General features: G+C 40.3%; 1 protein-coding gene across 2 annotated transcripts in view; it reads left to right on the top strand.

Annotated features, from left to right (window-relative positions):
- rnf123 (ring finger protein 123) overlaps positions 1-15,132 on the top strand; it is a 139,606-nt gene extending 124,474 nt beyond the window's left edge. For both annotated transcript variants that reach the window (XM_083972021.1, XM_083972022.1), the window contains exons 39-40: positions 8,030-8,115; positions 11,525-15,132. In XM_083972021.1, the coding sequence (XP_083828147.1) occupies positions 8,030-8,115; positions 11,525-11,624 (186 nt within the window). In that variant the 3' untranslated portion in view covers positions 11,625-15,132. The remainder of the gene's footprint in view (positions 1-8,029; positions 8,116-11,524) is intronic.
- The last annotated feature ends 317 nt before the right edge of the window (positions 15,133-15,449 follow it).

Below are 15,449 nucleotides of genomic sequence, written 5' to 3'. Positions count from 1 at the left end.
ATCGCTGTTAATCCATTAGGAATCCATTGTTTAAATCTTTGGTCAAGAGAACCAGGGACAAAACCCTTGTCATAAGCTATCCACCGAAGCAGTCCGAGCTCTTTCTCTAGTTTATATTTTCGTACCAGATTAAACCATAATTTTAGCGTGAACTGAGTGACTGTATTCACCTGTTTAATTACACTCATTGCTTCTTCTCTGTCTCCAATAAGACTTTGAATTTCTCTTCCTTGTACCAATTTTTCTAAATTCTTCCATTTGGCTACATAATCTTTGTCACACCAACAAATTACATGTCTAATTTGTGCAGCATGAAAATATCCCTTGAGGTTTGGCAGTGCCAAACCCCCCTTATCCTTTCCAATCTGTAATGTTTCAAATTTGATTCTCGGTCTGTGACCATTCCATATAAACCTTGAAATTATTTTGTCCCACAGTCTGAATTGTTTTTCGGGTATCTCAATGGGTAGTGACTGAAAGAGGTAAAGAAGTCGGGGTAGAACACTCATTTTTATGGTCTCTATTCGTGAACCAATGTCTAATGGAAGGATAGCCCACCTGTCCAAATCGCTCTTAATTTCCTTATCCAGTTTGGCATAATTAACTTCATATAGATCATCAATGTTTTGTGTTAAAGTGACCCCAAGATATTTCATTTTTGTTGCTCTCCAGTTCAGATTATTTTTTTGTTGTATAATTTTGGATGGGGAGTAGTTGAAAGTTAGAATCTGTGTTTTGGTCAAGTTAAGCTTGTATCCAGAGCAAAAGCCAAACATCTCTAGTTGGTTGATTAGTATGGGGATGCATGTGTCTGGGTCCTCTAAAAAACAGACCACATCATCAGCAAAAAGTCCAATGGTATGTTCCTCTCCCCCGACCTCTATTCCTTTAAGATCTCTATTTTGCCTGATTGCTTGTGCCAGGGGCTCTATGAAAATTGCAAACAAGGTTGGAGAGAGACAGCAGCCCTGTCTAGTAGATCGTCCTAAAGTTATGCTCTCAGTCAGACTGCCGTTTATTCTTATCCTTGCGGTCGGGTTTTGGTAAAGTGTTTTAATACATCTGACTGCTTTGTCATTAAGTCCGAATTCCTCAAGTACCTGATATAAAAAAGTCCAATTTACGCTATCGAAAGCCTTTTCTGCGTCAAGGCTTATTAAGGCTGCACATTTTTCCTTTTTTAGAATATGGTTGATAATATGTAAAGTTCTCCTTATGTTATCTTGGGCTTGACGTCCCTTAATAAAGCCCGTCTGGTCTTCATCGATAATGTCACTGATAAAGTATTCATACCTTTTGGAAATGATTGAGGTGTACAATTTATAATCAACATTGAGTAGTGATATGGGTCTATAGTCTGAACAAGTCTCACTGTTGTTTTTCTTGGGGATCACTGATATTACAGCTTCTTTCCAGGAAGGGGGCATTTCACCGTATTCAAGTGTGTAGTTGAATGATTTTTCGAGTAGAGGTACAAGCTGTACATTAAATTTTTTATACCATTCGGATGGTAGACCGTCACTGCCGGGAGATTTGTTTGTTTTTAGTTTGTTTATTGCTTTCTCTATCTCTGCTTTTGTGATGGGTGAAGTCAGATGGTCATTTTGATTTTTTCCAATTGATGGTAAGTCCAGTTTCTCAAGAAAAGCTTTCATTTGGTCGAGGTCAGCAGAGGGAGGCTGGCTATACAAGTCTCTATAATAGTTCATAAACTGAGTTGCAATATCTTTGGGGTCATAAATTATTTGATTCGTATTTATATCCCTTATCTTGTGAATTGTCCGATCTGCTTGCTGTTTTGTTAATCGTTTTGCCAGTAATTTGGTTGCCCTTGGTCCCACTTCATAATAGGATTGTTTTAGAAATCTTGTCTTCTTTTCAATTTCTGTGGTTAGTATTTTATCTATATTATTCCTAATTTCCTTAATTTTTGGAAGCAATGAGGGGTCCTGTGTAGTTTTGTGTTGCTGTTCAGTTATAAACAGCTTCTCCTTTTCCTTTTTATAGACCTCCTCTCTGTTTTTTTTAATTGCTGCCGTCTTAGCAACCAGTTTTCCCCTTATAACTGCTTTAAGAGCGTCCCATAAAATAACAGGGGTAACCTCTCCATTATCATTTTCATTTTGATAGGTTATGATGTCTTTCTTTAGTTCCTCCACACTTGACTTGTTATTTAGAATTCCCACGTTTAGCCTCCATAACGTATTTTTCTCCTGCACTTTCAAATTGACTTCAAGATGAACCGCACAGTGATCAGATACATCTGCTTGTTGGATTTCACATTTCTTTACCCTATATAAATCAATCTTATTCATAAAGAAGTAATCGATTCTAGCATAGCTGTTGTTAGGGGGTGAATAGTGTGTGTAGTCTCTCTTAGAAGGATGTAACTCCCTCCATGTATCAACTATCCCGAATTCTTTAAGTGTTCTCTTGACCATTCTCGTAACATGGTTGGTATGTTTATTCTTGTTTGTCGTGTCTAGATTACTATTCATCACAATATTAAAGTCACCACCACATATTAATACTCCATCCATTTCTAAAATCATGGTATCAAATAAGGTTTTAAAGAATTGTTTTGCACTATTAGGTGGAGCATATACGTTTACCAGTGTCACCATTTCGTTTTCCAGTTTTCCCTTCACAATAATAAATCTCCCTTCTTTATCACTAATTTTTTTGATACATTCAAATTTCACTGTGTTGGGGATAAGTATGATCACACCTCTTCTACATCCATGGCGGAATGAACTATGAAATGAGTTGGTATAGCCAAACCTTTTAAGCTTTTCACTTTCCAGACTAGACAGGTGCGTTTCTTGTAGAAAAATAATCTGTGATTTATCCTTCTTTAATTTTGTCATCACCTTCTGATGTTTCACAGGATTATTTAAACCATTAATATTCAACGACAGTATTTTAGTATTATACTCTATCATTTCTAATGAGTTTGTGCGGCAATCCAACTCTGAACATAGAAAACATAAAAGAACAACAGTTGAACACTGAACAAAGTGGCTTCCAAAAAGGAGATGTACTTATCCATCCCTTGTGGTCCCTGTTGGTGGGAGGAGGGTTTACTGCCTCACTGTGGTAGGGGCCCTCCCTAGTTGTGAGAAAAAACCCACAGATACTAGAATTGTCCAACATTTAGTGCTTGCTACAAAACACTCCCTCTTATCGGTTTTACTGATCTATAAACTTAAGTCGTGAGTCATTATATAATATGGCCCAGATGTGTGTGTACTAACACTTTATATTACAAAAGTAAATATCCTTTTGAAGTAGAAAATAATAATGATGTTTGGGTTCACCCGGCGACGTAGCCTATATCTTTTCATCCATTGTGGTTCCCTTGGTCTGTGTCTCGTCTAAACTCCGTCAGCCTCTCCCTTGCACGCTGGGCTGCGCTGTCAGAAGTGCGGGTGGTGCGTTTCCATGGCATCGCTGCGTTCAGACGCTCCTCCGCGGCCGCTGCGACGTTCGTTTTGGTCATCACCTTCACCCTGATTCCGCGTTGCGGTCCCGTGCTGCCTCCTCCGCTGTGCTATATATCACCAGACCGGAGTCCCAGTGCACCCGCATCTTCGTGTAGGGCGTCTGGTACCGGATCCCCTTCTCCCTCAGAGCTGCTTTGATGGGTCCGTATGTCTTGCGCCTCTCCATGACGTCTGTCGCGTAGTCGTTATCAAAGTAAAGTCTTTTGCCGTTAATCTCAATCTTCTGTTGCCACGCTTTCCTTAGGACCAACTCTTTAACGTGAAACTCCAAAAAGTTAACAATTATTGATCTCGGGGAAGAGGCAGCAGCAGCTGGCTTTGGGATCAATGCTCTGTGTGCCCGCTGGACACGGAGCTCGAGTCCCTCCGGCAGGGCCAGGTGGCGTTTAAACAACTCGTTAACAAACTCAATGACAGATCTTCCTTCTTTTTCTTCTGGCACCCCGTAAATTCTGATGTTATTTCTTCTTGAACGGCTCTCCAGATCGATAACTTTGTCCCGCATCTGCGTGTTTTCTTTCACCACCGCCAGTAGCGTTTCTTTCATCTCCAAGCAGGCCGACTCCACATCAGCTATTCGGGTTTGTGCCTCAGCTATGTTAGCATTTTGGCTCTGGAGCTCCTGCAAAACTTCACCTTTAAACTCCGCGAGGTCGTCTTTCAAAACTTTCTTGACGTCGTTTTTAAATTCGTCCAGGTCTCGTCTCATTCCTTGTTTAAAGTCTTTTAACTCTGTGTGAAGCATTGTTAGAGCTTGAAGCAGAGCGTTCTGGTCAGTGCTAGCTTCACCTAGCATTGTTTCTCCGTTGTCGTCGTCGTTTTCCTCGTGCTCAGTAGACTCGGTCACTTCTGGGTTTTGTTGTGAATCACTCTCATTCTTGTTCATCATCTGACTCCTTAGCTTTCTCCCTCCGTCCATACTTAAATTGAAACGGTATCAGCGCTATTTATATTGATAGGAGGTACTTTGTCCAAACCGACTTGCAGGAGCTCGCTGTTATGCGGCCATCTTGTTGTAGCACCGCACCGGAAGTCTCGCAATAGTGCTGTTTTTATTGTTAAACTGAGAAAAGTCTTAAGCTGAGGAAGTTGATTTTGGAAAACAAAGATTGTATCGACTCCGACAGAAGATAATTTGTTCATCAATAGTGCAGTGCTGCAGGACGAACTGTTCTAGTTCAGGCTGACAGCTGGAAAACATGACGCCTCTGTGACATGAGGGAACTGAAGAAAAACTAAAGGCGGAGGAATTAAGATCGACTTGAACATGGAGTCAAAGGTTCAGCTGTTCAGAGACTTAACTGAACAATCAGTGGAGAGGGGAGGAGAAGATGAGGAGAATGAGGCAAAGAGGATTGGTTTTTTTCTGAATGCAAGGAATTAACGGAGGTGAGGAGAGAGTAGGAAAGGAAGGAGAAATGAGAATTGATGAAGGGACGGAGCGAGGGTCAAAGGCAGAGGGGCAGAGGATGCAGCTACAGTAAAGACATGACAGGAGGACAATGGAGGGAAGAGAAGCAGGAGAATAAGAAAACGTCCACAATAAGACGTTTGCACTTCAAAGCTGTTCTCATGTGAAGATTTTCAGCACAAACTTTCTATAGTCAAACACCTAGTCGGCTTGAACGCAGGTAAATCTCTGCTTCTTCAAGTTTAAACAACAAAATAGCATCACAGCAACATCTGGGGAAAGGGGTAACATCTGTATTTTATCATCACATGGATTCACACTGTGTTTAGATCCTGCAGTTTTGTAGATTCAGGTTAGATTAAGCAACTTTTGTCCCCTCCCTTAAAAAGATGTCATGACGAACCTAGATAAACCTCAGCTATTTTCCACAGTCAGTGACAGAGTCAGATCTTTTCTTTTGCTTCTTGGAGTCTCTCATTTTAGGAGGATTTAGCAGGATTTCATCAGCAGCTTCAAAGTTAACATGTTATTTTAACAAGCCGCATTTAAGTCTGTTTCAAACTTGTCTGAAAATAAAGAAAAAAAACATGACAAAAAACTTTTATTATAAATTCACTTGCATGAAGTAAGGCTGATGAGAGCACAGACACAAACTTCATCTCCATCCTCAATTTAGCACATTGACTATGATTTATCTTAAAAGTGATCTCTTTAAAAAAAAAAAAGAAGCATTAATTCTTCTCCATGTAGGGATAGTTTTGTTTTTTGGTCACATATTTTTGAAATCATTGTGTGAAGTTGCAGCTCTGCAGTGGATTGACAGCCAGAGAGCTGTGGGTGGTGAAAAGTGACACAGAAGGAGGGAGGAGGGGAGGTGGTGCTGTGTATGGAGGAGCTGAAGGAGAAAACAAAGAGGTTGGACGGGGACGAGACAGATCCAGGTGTTGAGAGGAACAGCTGCACCCTGTGTGGATAAGAGAGACAGTTGGAGTCAGGTGAAAAGTAAAGATGTGGGATGTGAAGTGAAGAAGAATAAGAAAAGAAGAAAAACACAGTTACTTGTGTATTGTGCTTTGATTTTAAATTTAGGACACTGACCTTTTCTTTTTCCTTATAAATCTAAACTCAATAACTTATAATGACAAAGTGAAAAAATGTTTGTAGAAACCTTTCCAAATTTACTGATAATATGGACCCCTTCGAAAATGAGATGGCACATCTCAAGGGGCTATCCTGTAAAATAAAGTCAAATAAAGTCAAATTATTCAAGTTAAACCCTCCTTAAGTTCTCTATAGCTGCTTCCAGTCTTCAAAGTGTCCTTGGGACAAGATAATGAACCTCAAACTGCCCCTGATTGTTCCTTCTTCTTCGTCATCATCATCAAATGAGAGTGTGAATAAAGGCTTTAAATCATCTTTAAGACTGGAGAAGTGCTTTATAAGTGCCGTCCATCTCCATCACAGCTGCTGGTATCAGTCTGCTGCTGGTTTAGACGGTCTATTGATGTCCAGTACTCCGTGACCATAACATCTCACTGTGACAGTTTCTCCTTGCCGGCTCTATTTTTACCACCACCAGCGGCTGCTTGTGTTTCTGAAGCCTGAGATTCACTGTGAATGTAGATTAAAGCCTGTGTTTGTCAGCAAATGGCATAAAGCTGCTCTGTAATGGTTTTATTTGTGACAGATTACGTCTTCAAAGCAGCTGCTATTGCTGGTGTTACCTGCCTTGTGTTATTGAGGATGGTTAAATGATTCACATGATCAGTGTCAGTCAAACATATGAACAGTCTTTAATTACAGATGAGTTGTATATTGAATCATCTTTGGCCACTTATGATGCGAGGACAACATCTAAACTGCACGTGTTGATTGACTGTGTTTCCTCTGGTGCTAAAATAAGTTGAAAAATGTGAAGTATAGCGACGGTTAGTTTGATAAAGTGGGAGGAAGAAGTGATGAGGGGATGAGGTGAGGCGACGGGGGGCGCAGCTGTGAAACCATATGAAGTGAACAGACGGGAGGACAAGTGCAGGCGAGCAGGAAAAAGACGGCGAGTGTGAAGAGCGGGTGCGATGGTGATGTTGACATCCTCGGCTGACGTGCTTCCCTCTGCACCTGAGGTGTTAACGCACAACTCCCATGATGCACTGGGGGATAAAGATGCTAAGAGGAAAGTTGTGCGTTTGTGGGTTCACTCCAAGTTGGAGCTGGAGAAGAGTAAAGGAGCAGTTCAACATCTTCTTCTCTTTCTGTTTGAGCTTCAGGATGTTCATACCATCCAAGCATGTCTGTAAATATTAGTGAAAATATTAATGAGGTCAACGTTCAGTTTGTACTGTAGAAACATGAAAGCAGTGTTTACAGAGAAACCCCCACTTATTCCAGCCTCTGAGCCTCATTTACTCATCTGGGTTAAGTTCTTGTCAACACCTGCTTTCACACTGACAGTTACTTTTAAAACAGGAAACATTTTGACTGTACAAATTAAACATATTATCACCACATGGCCCGAATAAAGAGCCAAGTTAAACTTTTTGTTTAATCCAATTGACAATAAAAATAACTGTAATTACAGTGTATATAGCACCATTGAAAACAAAGTTAGAGTTATTTGCAGTTAAAACACATGGTGCAAATAATGAAATCCAAACAAAATTATTATACTGTACTATATAAAGTGAGCAGCCTGGGCCATCCTAAGTAACAAGTGGTAGTTTTGGGACAGTGAGCACAGGAACGTGGGCCCTGCAGGATGATCTCAGGCAGCGCTCAGGCTCATGGGGGGTAAACTGATCATGGACACGGGAGGAGCCAGACAGCTCAAGTAAAAACAAAACAAAACAAAAAGCAAAAAAATCTTAAAATCACACAGTGGCAGTGCTCTGTTTAGTCTCACATCGTGTTTCAAAGTGACAAGATCATTCATGTGATTTATTAGGCCTCAGGTGCGATGCTGTACCTTTGTGCTTAGCGGCTGGCTGTAGCTTTGTAAAAGTGAGGTCCGTAGAGAAAGAGAAAACCTTGTAGTTGCTCAACAGAGAGCTGGAGTGGAGGTCAGATGACACAGGAGTTTAAATCTTTTTCCCTTTTTTCTTTGTTTTCTGTCCTGCAGCCGACCAGTGAAGAAGACCTCTGCCCCATCTGCTACGCTCACTCAATCTCTGCCATCTTCAAGCCCTGCTCCCACAAGTCCTGCAAGTGAGTCCTCACACACACATTTCCCTGTTCCTGAACTCAGACACAGAAATCCTGGCGAATACGAGGAAACTGCAAAACTCTTCCCAGCTCCTTGTTTCTGGTCAATCACTGTATTCTGAGGACCGTTGTTTGCTGATTTTGCGACGTGCACAGATTTACACTTGCAATTTATTGATCGATGAGATCGCATTTTAACCAAAATGTTGTCCCAAATTATTTATTTCATTAGTAAACCGCGTAATAAGCTGGATAATGTAGAGTCAGCGGGTTGTTATCGAGAAATAAACCCCGACAGGATGGACAGAACCCCGACACGAAGCGTCTGCTCACTCTACATTATCCCTTACGTAATATGTCGTTCGTTTGAGCCAAAATATCACTTTCAAATATGAATACACAATTCTGAATCATCACGAGCATCGAAGACGTTTTCATTGAAGCAGCAGCAACGTTGGTTAAAATCAGTTTATTTTCCACCTGCTCATCAACCATCACTTAAGTTAGGACGAGTATTTACAGAGAAGCTGGACTAAATACAGGTATCAATACAGATATTGATGGATAATATTGACGAGTGCTGGTCAATAAGACGAGGTTTCATTTATTGGGAGACACATTAGAGTCATCCTCTCACCCTGCACCCTGTCGCTTCTAACCCCTAACACCTGCAGAGAGCAAATATGAGACAATGGAACAATATCTGAGCACAACTCAGCAAGATGTTATTGGTATTTTTCCAAATTACAAAACAGTGCACTTAACATGTAGTTTCACTGTGACTGAGCTATAATAATGTAAAAAAAAAAAAAAAAAAAAACTAGTTACAATCTTCTATATGCATATTAATTATAGTCACTTTTTGACTTCTTCCTTTTATGCTCATGTATTAGAATAATTTAAACATTTTTACACATTTTCACATCAGCCACTGAATTATTCATTACATTATAAATCTCTCCTTTCCCTCAGCTCCTCCACAGCAGGTCAGAGATCAGGGGCGACTTTAGACATGTCTCATCTGTGTTGGATGTGGGTGGGAAAGTGCTTTGTCCACTGTCATTCCTGCAGGGGAGGAGGCTGGCTGGGGTTTGGTTGTGCTGCTGGGGTCTTCCTTATTTAATATGCACCACAGAGGAACAGCGTCATGTGTGCCACTGCTGAGTCGGCAGGGAAAACAGAAAGCATCCACACGTCACATGAGTTTGATCTTTGAGCTCCAGACACAGGTCACTGAACTTTTCTTAATCCGATACAGATCCTATTGAAAATCAATAATCTTTTAATATCTGATTCATAAAAGTCTTGTCACAAGAGGTGCATGCATGGCCATATAACTGTCATTAAATGACTGGCTCATTATCACCATTATATCCACATAAATAATGTATGTGGGCAGTTAATACAACATCATGCAGATAATTACACAATAATATACTGAGTTGAGATTACAATGCTTTTGTAAAGATATGCAGATTTTCATGACTGATGGAATAATTCATGGTAATTAACTGACTAATTATTGACTCTCATGCCTTGTAACTATGTTTATGTTCTTCAACTACAATAAATAGTACAAAAACATGTTTATCAAATATACATATTTAGAAAACACAGTTTTTTTATAGGAAAAAAGGGAGTCTAGTGCAGTTTCAATGACACACACACACAGTGTGGCTGAGGCTGCTGCCTTCAGACTTGGGTTGACAGCGTTTCATTCACCTGAAGGCCTCATCGATCCAAACAGCTGACGCACGCACGCACGCACGCACACACACACACACACACACACACCTAACGTCTCAGAATATACTTTCACATCAACCACATTGTATATTTGGATCATAAATATTTTATACTGTGTATATCCAAACACGCACGCACCGCTACAGGTGCATGTGTGCTGGTGTGAGTCAGCTGTTTGCCAACTGCTGATTGCAGCTCTGTGGGCAGTCGACCTTGGTCCAATTCATACCTCAATACATATTTCATGTTATCCTGGAGGTGCGCTTGATTTAGCTGAGCTGGCACACCGGTGCAGCAGGTGTATGGATGATTGTGGTGCTGATTGAGAGCGTGTCACGGGGAGGAAACAGCACGGAGTCTAATCACCTCCAAGGCCAAAGTCAGGCTTCTTTTTACCCTCCGTCCGTCTGTACTGTTGAGCCCTCTCTATTTACTGACTTCCTGCTTCTCAGTCACAATTCCCCCTCTGAGGTTTCCTTCTAGTTGCAGAAGCTTATACTTTAACCTCACAGTGGTGAAACTAGGGCTGATGTTCCACTTTAGGATATTTACTAGGTGTAAATGTGATTCCAGTGGCCTCATGTTCATCATCCTCAGAGTTAAAACACATCAACACAATACAATCTCAGTAAAATGCCAAAATTTGTTTTTGGGTATTTTTTGGTCCTTCACCATTTTCTGGCCTGATACTTAGATGAATATTGTATTTGCTTCCTGCCCATGTTACACAAAATTCAATTTAACAGATATTCTGTTGTCTTTTCCACCAGAAAAATGTGCAGAGAAATATCTGTTGCCTCTGAAAATGAGTTGTATTGTTTAGTTGATGAGCATTTATTTATTTAATTAAATTCATACAAAAACAACAAAGCCGTTCCACAGGGCAAACAAGCCAGATCAAACACGTTGTCAGTGATTTTTTTGAGCAGTTGGCGGATTTAGTTTTCCTTGGACATAGTAGACAGGCTGTCCCCCACTGTTTCCAGTTTTATGCTAAGCTAAGTTAAGATAAGCTAAGCAGCTGCTGTGCAGACATGACATGTACAGACATTCACAAAATGTTGTAGAGCCAGCATCATGGTGCCGGTAATTAAGACCAAGCCTAAACAGGATTTTGATGCTGATGCTGATATTAGGGAGTAAAAAATTCTGATAACTGATCAATCGACTGATGTTCCTCATGTTTATATAAACACACATTTCCTGCAATGATCTTTCAAACACTTGTGACAAATATGTATTGGAGGTGAAACATTTTACTGTTTAATAATAATAATAAAAAACTTTGATTATTCAAACTGGCCTGTGTGTAGCACTGCAGTAAATTCTAAAGCCTGTAATGAATAATTACACACTTTCTTTTCACAGACCCTCATCAGTCTTACACTGTTTTGTGGAGCAAACCAATATAAATGAGATAAACACAAACTGAATGAACACAGCAACCGACGCAGGGACATTTCTAAATTAATCTCAGCCAGTTTGCCTACAAAGTTTGAAAGCACAAAAAAAGTTTTCACATCAGCTCTTTACAGCCAACGCACATATCTGACACAGACTCTATTAATCAGTCGGCTCTACTGGTATAAAATGTTCTGATATTATTTGTGATGTGTTGAATTCTGAAGCTTTGTATTGAGCAGCTGTTTGTGCCCTCTTTCTACAGAGCCTGTATCAACCAGCACCTGATGAACAACAAGGACTGTTTCTTCTGCAAAGCCACCATCACCGGGGTCGAAGACTACAGCAAGCCGGCCTCCTCCTAACATACACACACACACACACCTGACACAGACACTAGCTGTAAAAATCATTAGAGTAAAACCTGTGTAAAAGGCCGATCCTTCAAACACATGTGAAGCACTTCATACTCCAACTTCAGACCACATATCAGTGAACCCAAAGATTTCTCGCAGTGTGTATGTGCGAGTACGGGCAGCCATGTTTGGGAATGTAGATTCATTGTCGACAGCTCAGTGTAATCGATGCAACTTCTTCTTTCTGACTTAAAGAAAAGATGAACTGAACAGAAACAGAGGTGCAAATGGAGCAAACCCTGATGAACCAGCTCACGTGAGTGTGCTACGGTTCATATTGTGTAGTAAACATTACTGAGTTTTAAGAGTGAAAGCTGAAACAGAATGAACAGACTAAAGCCCTTTTCAGATGTGGAGCAATTCCTGTCCTTTGTGAAAGTTAGGAAAAATGAGTGAAACTGTCGATTCACGACTAAACGCCTCACGCGTGCACGGTTCTGAATGAACAGGCCTCGCTTCAGGCAGATGTGACATCATCCTGCAAACATCTGTTTGCAACTCACCACTTGAAATCTCAATCACTCGTCACAGATGATCAGTGATTAATTCACAAAGTGCTTCACAGTTCTGGATCAAATGAACAGCTAATTACAAGAGGAAATAAAAAAAATACAATGAAATAAAAACTGTTTAAACTAAAGTTTACAAACTCACTTGTGATTGACAGTTGAGTTTACCTCGTCCTCATTGGAGCCCTGCACAGAGCTGCACGCTGGTCTGAGGTCTGTGTGAGGTGTGTTTTATAAACACCAGTCTTTGAGGGAAATAGCATATGCATGGCTTTTGTGTGTACACGTTCCTTTATATATGTTGCCCCCTGGTGTGTGAGAGGAAGCGTTTAAAACTTCAGCTCTTTATTCTACAGTTGATAATGATCTGAAAGGGGCTTTAGTTAGAAGTAAAGGACCTGCTGGAAACATTTCCCCTTTTTTATATACAGTAAATATGTAGATATAGTATGTTATCCTGCATGTCTTTGCTGTGGGAAACCCATGTAAACACAGAGCAAACTCAACTCCACAGTGTCGACCTCCGTTTGCCAGGTCGTGTTCCAAGCCGCAATCTTTTTGCAGGGACGTGTTGGTACCCAGGAAATGGACACTTCCTCTTTTTCCCGCAGTCAACCAAGTTTACTTTACAGTTTTAGATTCCAGTCTTAGTTTGCAGTGTACTGTATGTGATCTAGTGATGATACAGTCCAGTCAGGGCCAGCGTGCACACACTCTGTTATAAATAAAAGTTATAGTGCCGTGAAAATACAGGATGCACACACACACACAGACAGATATATGGTGTAACAAAAAAACAAAAAGAGGAATATATCATGATGTAGTTAGATGACAGGATACTGGGGACTTGGTGTTCTCTGTACAACACACACACACACACACACACACACACACACACACACACACACACACACACACACACACACACACACACACACACACACACACACACACACACACACACACACAGCTGAGTGGGCCACAAACGTCCCCAATAAAAAAAACAGCACTCGATTGGAGGACAGCAGCGTCCTTGAGTGTGGAGACTAGCTGTCATACTAGCACAACAATTCACCTCTACCTGTCAGAGCAGGTACACCACACACATACACACACCTACACAAGTTCTTACAGAGGAAGAGATGCACACCACACCACAAAGACACACACAGGCAGGGAACAATGGAAAACTCATACCTCACCTACTGTACCTGTGGATGGATTACTGGACAGACCCATTGAGGACGGTTAGTTTTCCTCTTTTTGTGGTTGTTTTGCGTCAGTAGGGGTCCGAGGGCCCAGGGGCCACAGCTTAAAACTCTTTGACAACTACAGTACAAGAGACACAAAAACAGCCGTGAGGAGACCTACAGTTCCCATTTTTAAAACAGCTACAAACAGATGCCATGTCATGGCTTGTTTCATAATCCATCCATCCATTACTCCTACCTACAGGTATGCATACACTTTGGCACCAATGTACTGTAACCATGATCAAATAAACTGTATCTCTACCATTACTGGTGCAGGGAGTAGGTCAACAGCCATTCTAACTTTAAAAAGACAGACTTTACATACTTTTAATACTCGGGTTCTTCTAAAGGTGTCGGACAAATGTAGTCTCAACACACAGGAATTCACATTCATGCTTTCACACCGTATATAGTCACACACCCCTTCCACTCACAGGAACGTCACCCATGCAGTCCGTTGATAGGTTTCTGTGGTTCAGGAGTGATGGAGTGGTCAGGCCAAGGAAGATTCTTCAAAAATGCCAAACTATTCCTTTACTTAAATAAAATCTTGAACCTGCAAGTTACAAAGGACAGAAACTGTACTGTTACTCTATGCCCTGATAAACCTCAATCCAACCTCTGGTGCTGTTGTCATGAATTATTTTAGTCATATACTGAATGGGTGTGGAAGTAGCTGATTTTCTACTAACTAAAGGGTTAATTCACTCTACGTAAAAGAAAAGACGTAGCTCTAAGTATTATAGGATCCAATTGAAATGATTGTGATTTGTAGGAATGTCTATCTTTACTTTAATCCAAATTATTCAACCCCCCCAAAGGGTGAGTGTCTAATACAGTATGTACAATGGACATCACTCAACAACATGTTCAAATCATGACTTTATCATGACTCTTTTTTTCCCCCCCGGAGGCGTCCAGTTTTGATTTTTTGCAATTCTATTGGTTAGGATCAATGGTAGGGAGTAAGAGGCCCGATCAAATGTGCAAAATACAAAGGAAACTGAAAAAACGAAATCTACCATTGAAATACAAGGTTACTCAAATTTGCGGTTTTCAATAGAAACTCAAATTAAAAACTCTTCAATGGGAAACAGAAAATCTTCAATGGAAATTTTAACTGTGGAATATAAAAGAAAAAATTAAACATGACAGATCATTCTAGTCATGTCAGCAAAAAAACTATTATTGACATAAAAATGTCCTCATCATCCGCTTATTATATAAATCTTCTATTTAATTTTTTCATTTTAGTGGAGCAAAATGTGTCCGCTCAAATTCCCTTTTTCAGTTTCCTTTTGCTCTCTGACATTGAAACATGGCCTGAGTATCACAATAAGATTTTATTTCTCAATATAATTAGAGTGAATGTATATGAAATGTTGCGTATCTCCAGTTGGAGTAATTCTTAATTACAGCTATATGCATATTTGGACTATATATATATATATATATATATATATATATATATATATATACGTATATATTTCATTTTTGTAGGATGTTTCACAGTTTATATATCAGTTATTATCTTTGGGAATAAACTGAAATTTCTTTCACAGCACTGTAAAAGTTGTTGTTGTCCAAAAGAGAAAAAAAAGTAATAACAATGATGAATTTGGCCTTGCCAAGACCAGCAGAGTGAATTCTCCATGAGCTCATTCTGTTTATCCAACTTAACACTGACAAATGAATGATACAGTGAATACTCAAAACCTACAGAGAAGAGTTGATGGTGTAAACTCACAGGTTTTGTTGGAAGGTTCGAACCTAAAGGGCTGTTTGAACCGAATGTTTATGGGTGTCTAATCAATGGTGTGTTTTCAGTCTCTGGGTTTCACTGATGTTTGTGTGTTTGGTCCTCTCACGATGTGAACTGGTAGAGGTACTCATACAGTATTTAAAGCATGTATCAGAGTGAACAGAGTGTTTCTGGTGCAGGTTTACAGAGGAGCTGCTGCTGCTGCTGCTGCTGTTGTTGTTGTTGTTAAGGGGGGTTTAACCGGCTGCAC

Source organism: Trachurus trachurus (genome assembly GCF_905171665.1).
Source record: "Trachurus trachurus genome assembly, chromosome: 5".
Classification (NCBI taxonomy): Eukaryota; Metazoa; Chordata; class Actinopteri; order Carangiformes; family Carangidae; genus Trachurus; species Trachurus trachurus.
The sequence above is the reverse complement of the archived record's forward strand: the minus strand, read 5'-3'. Positions and strand labels throughout refer to the sequence as shown.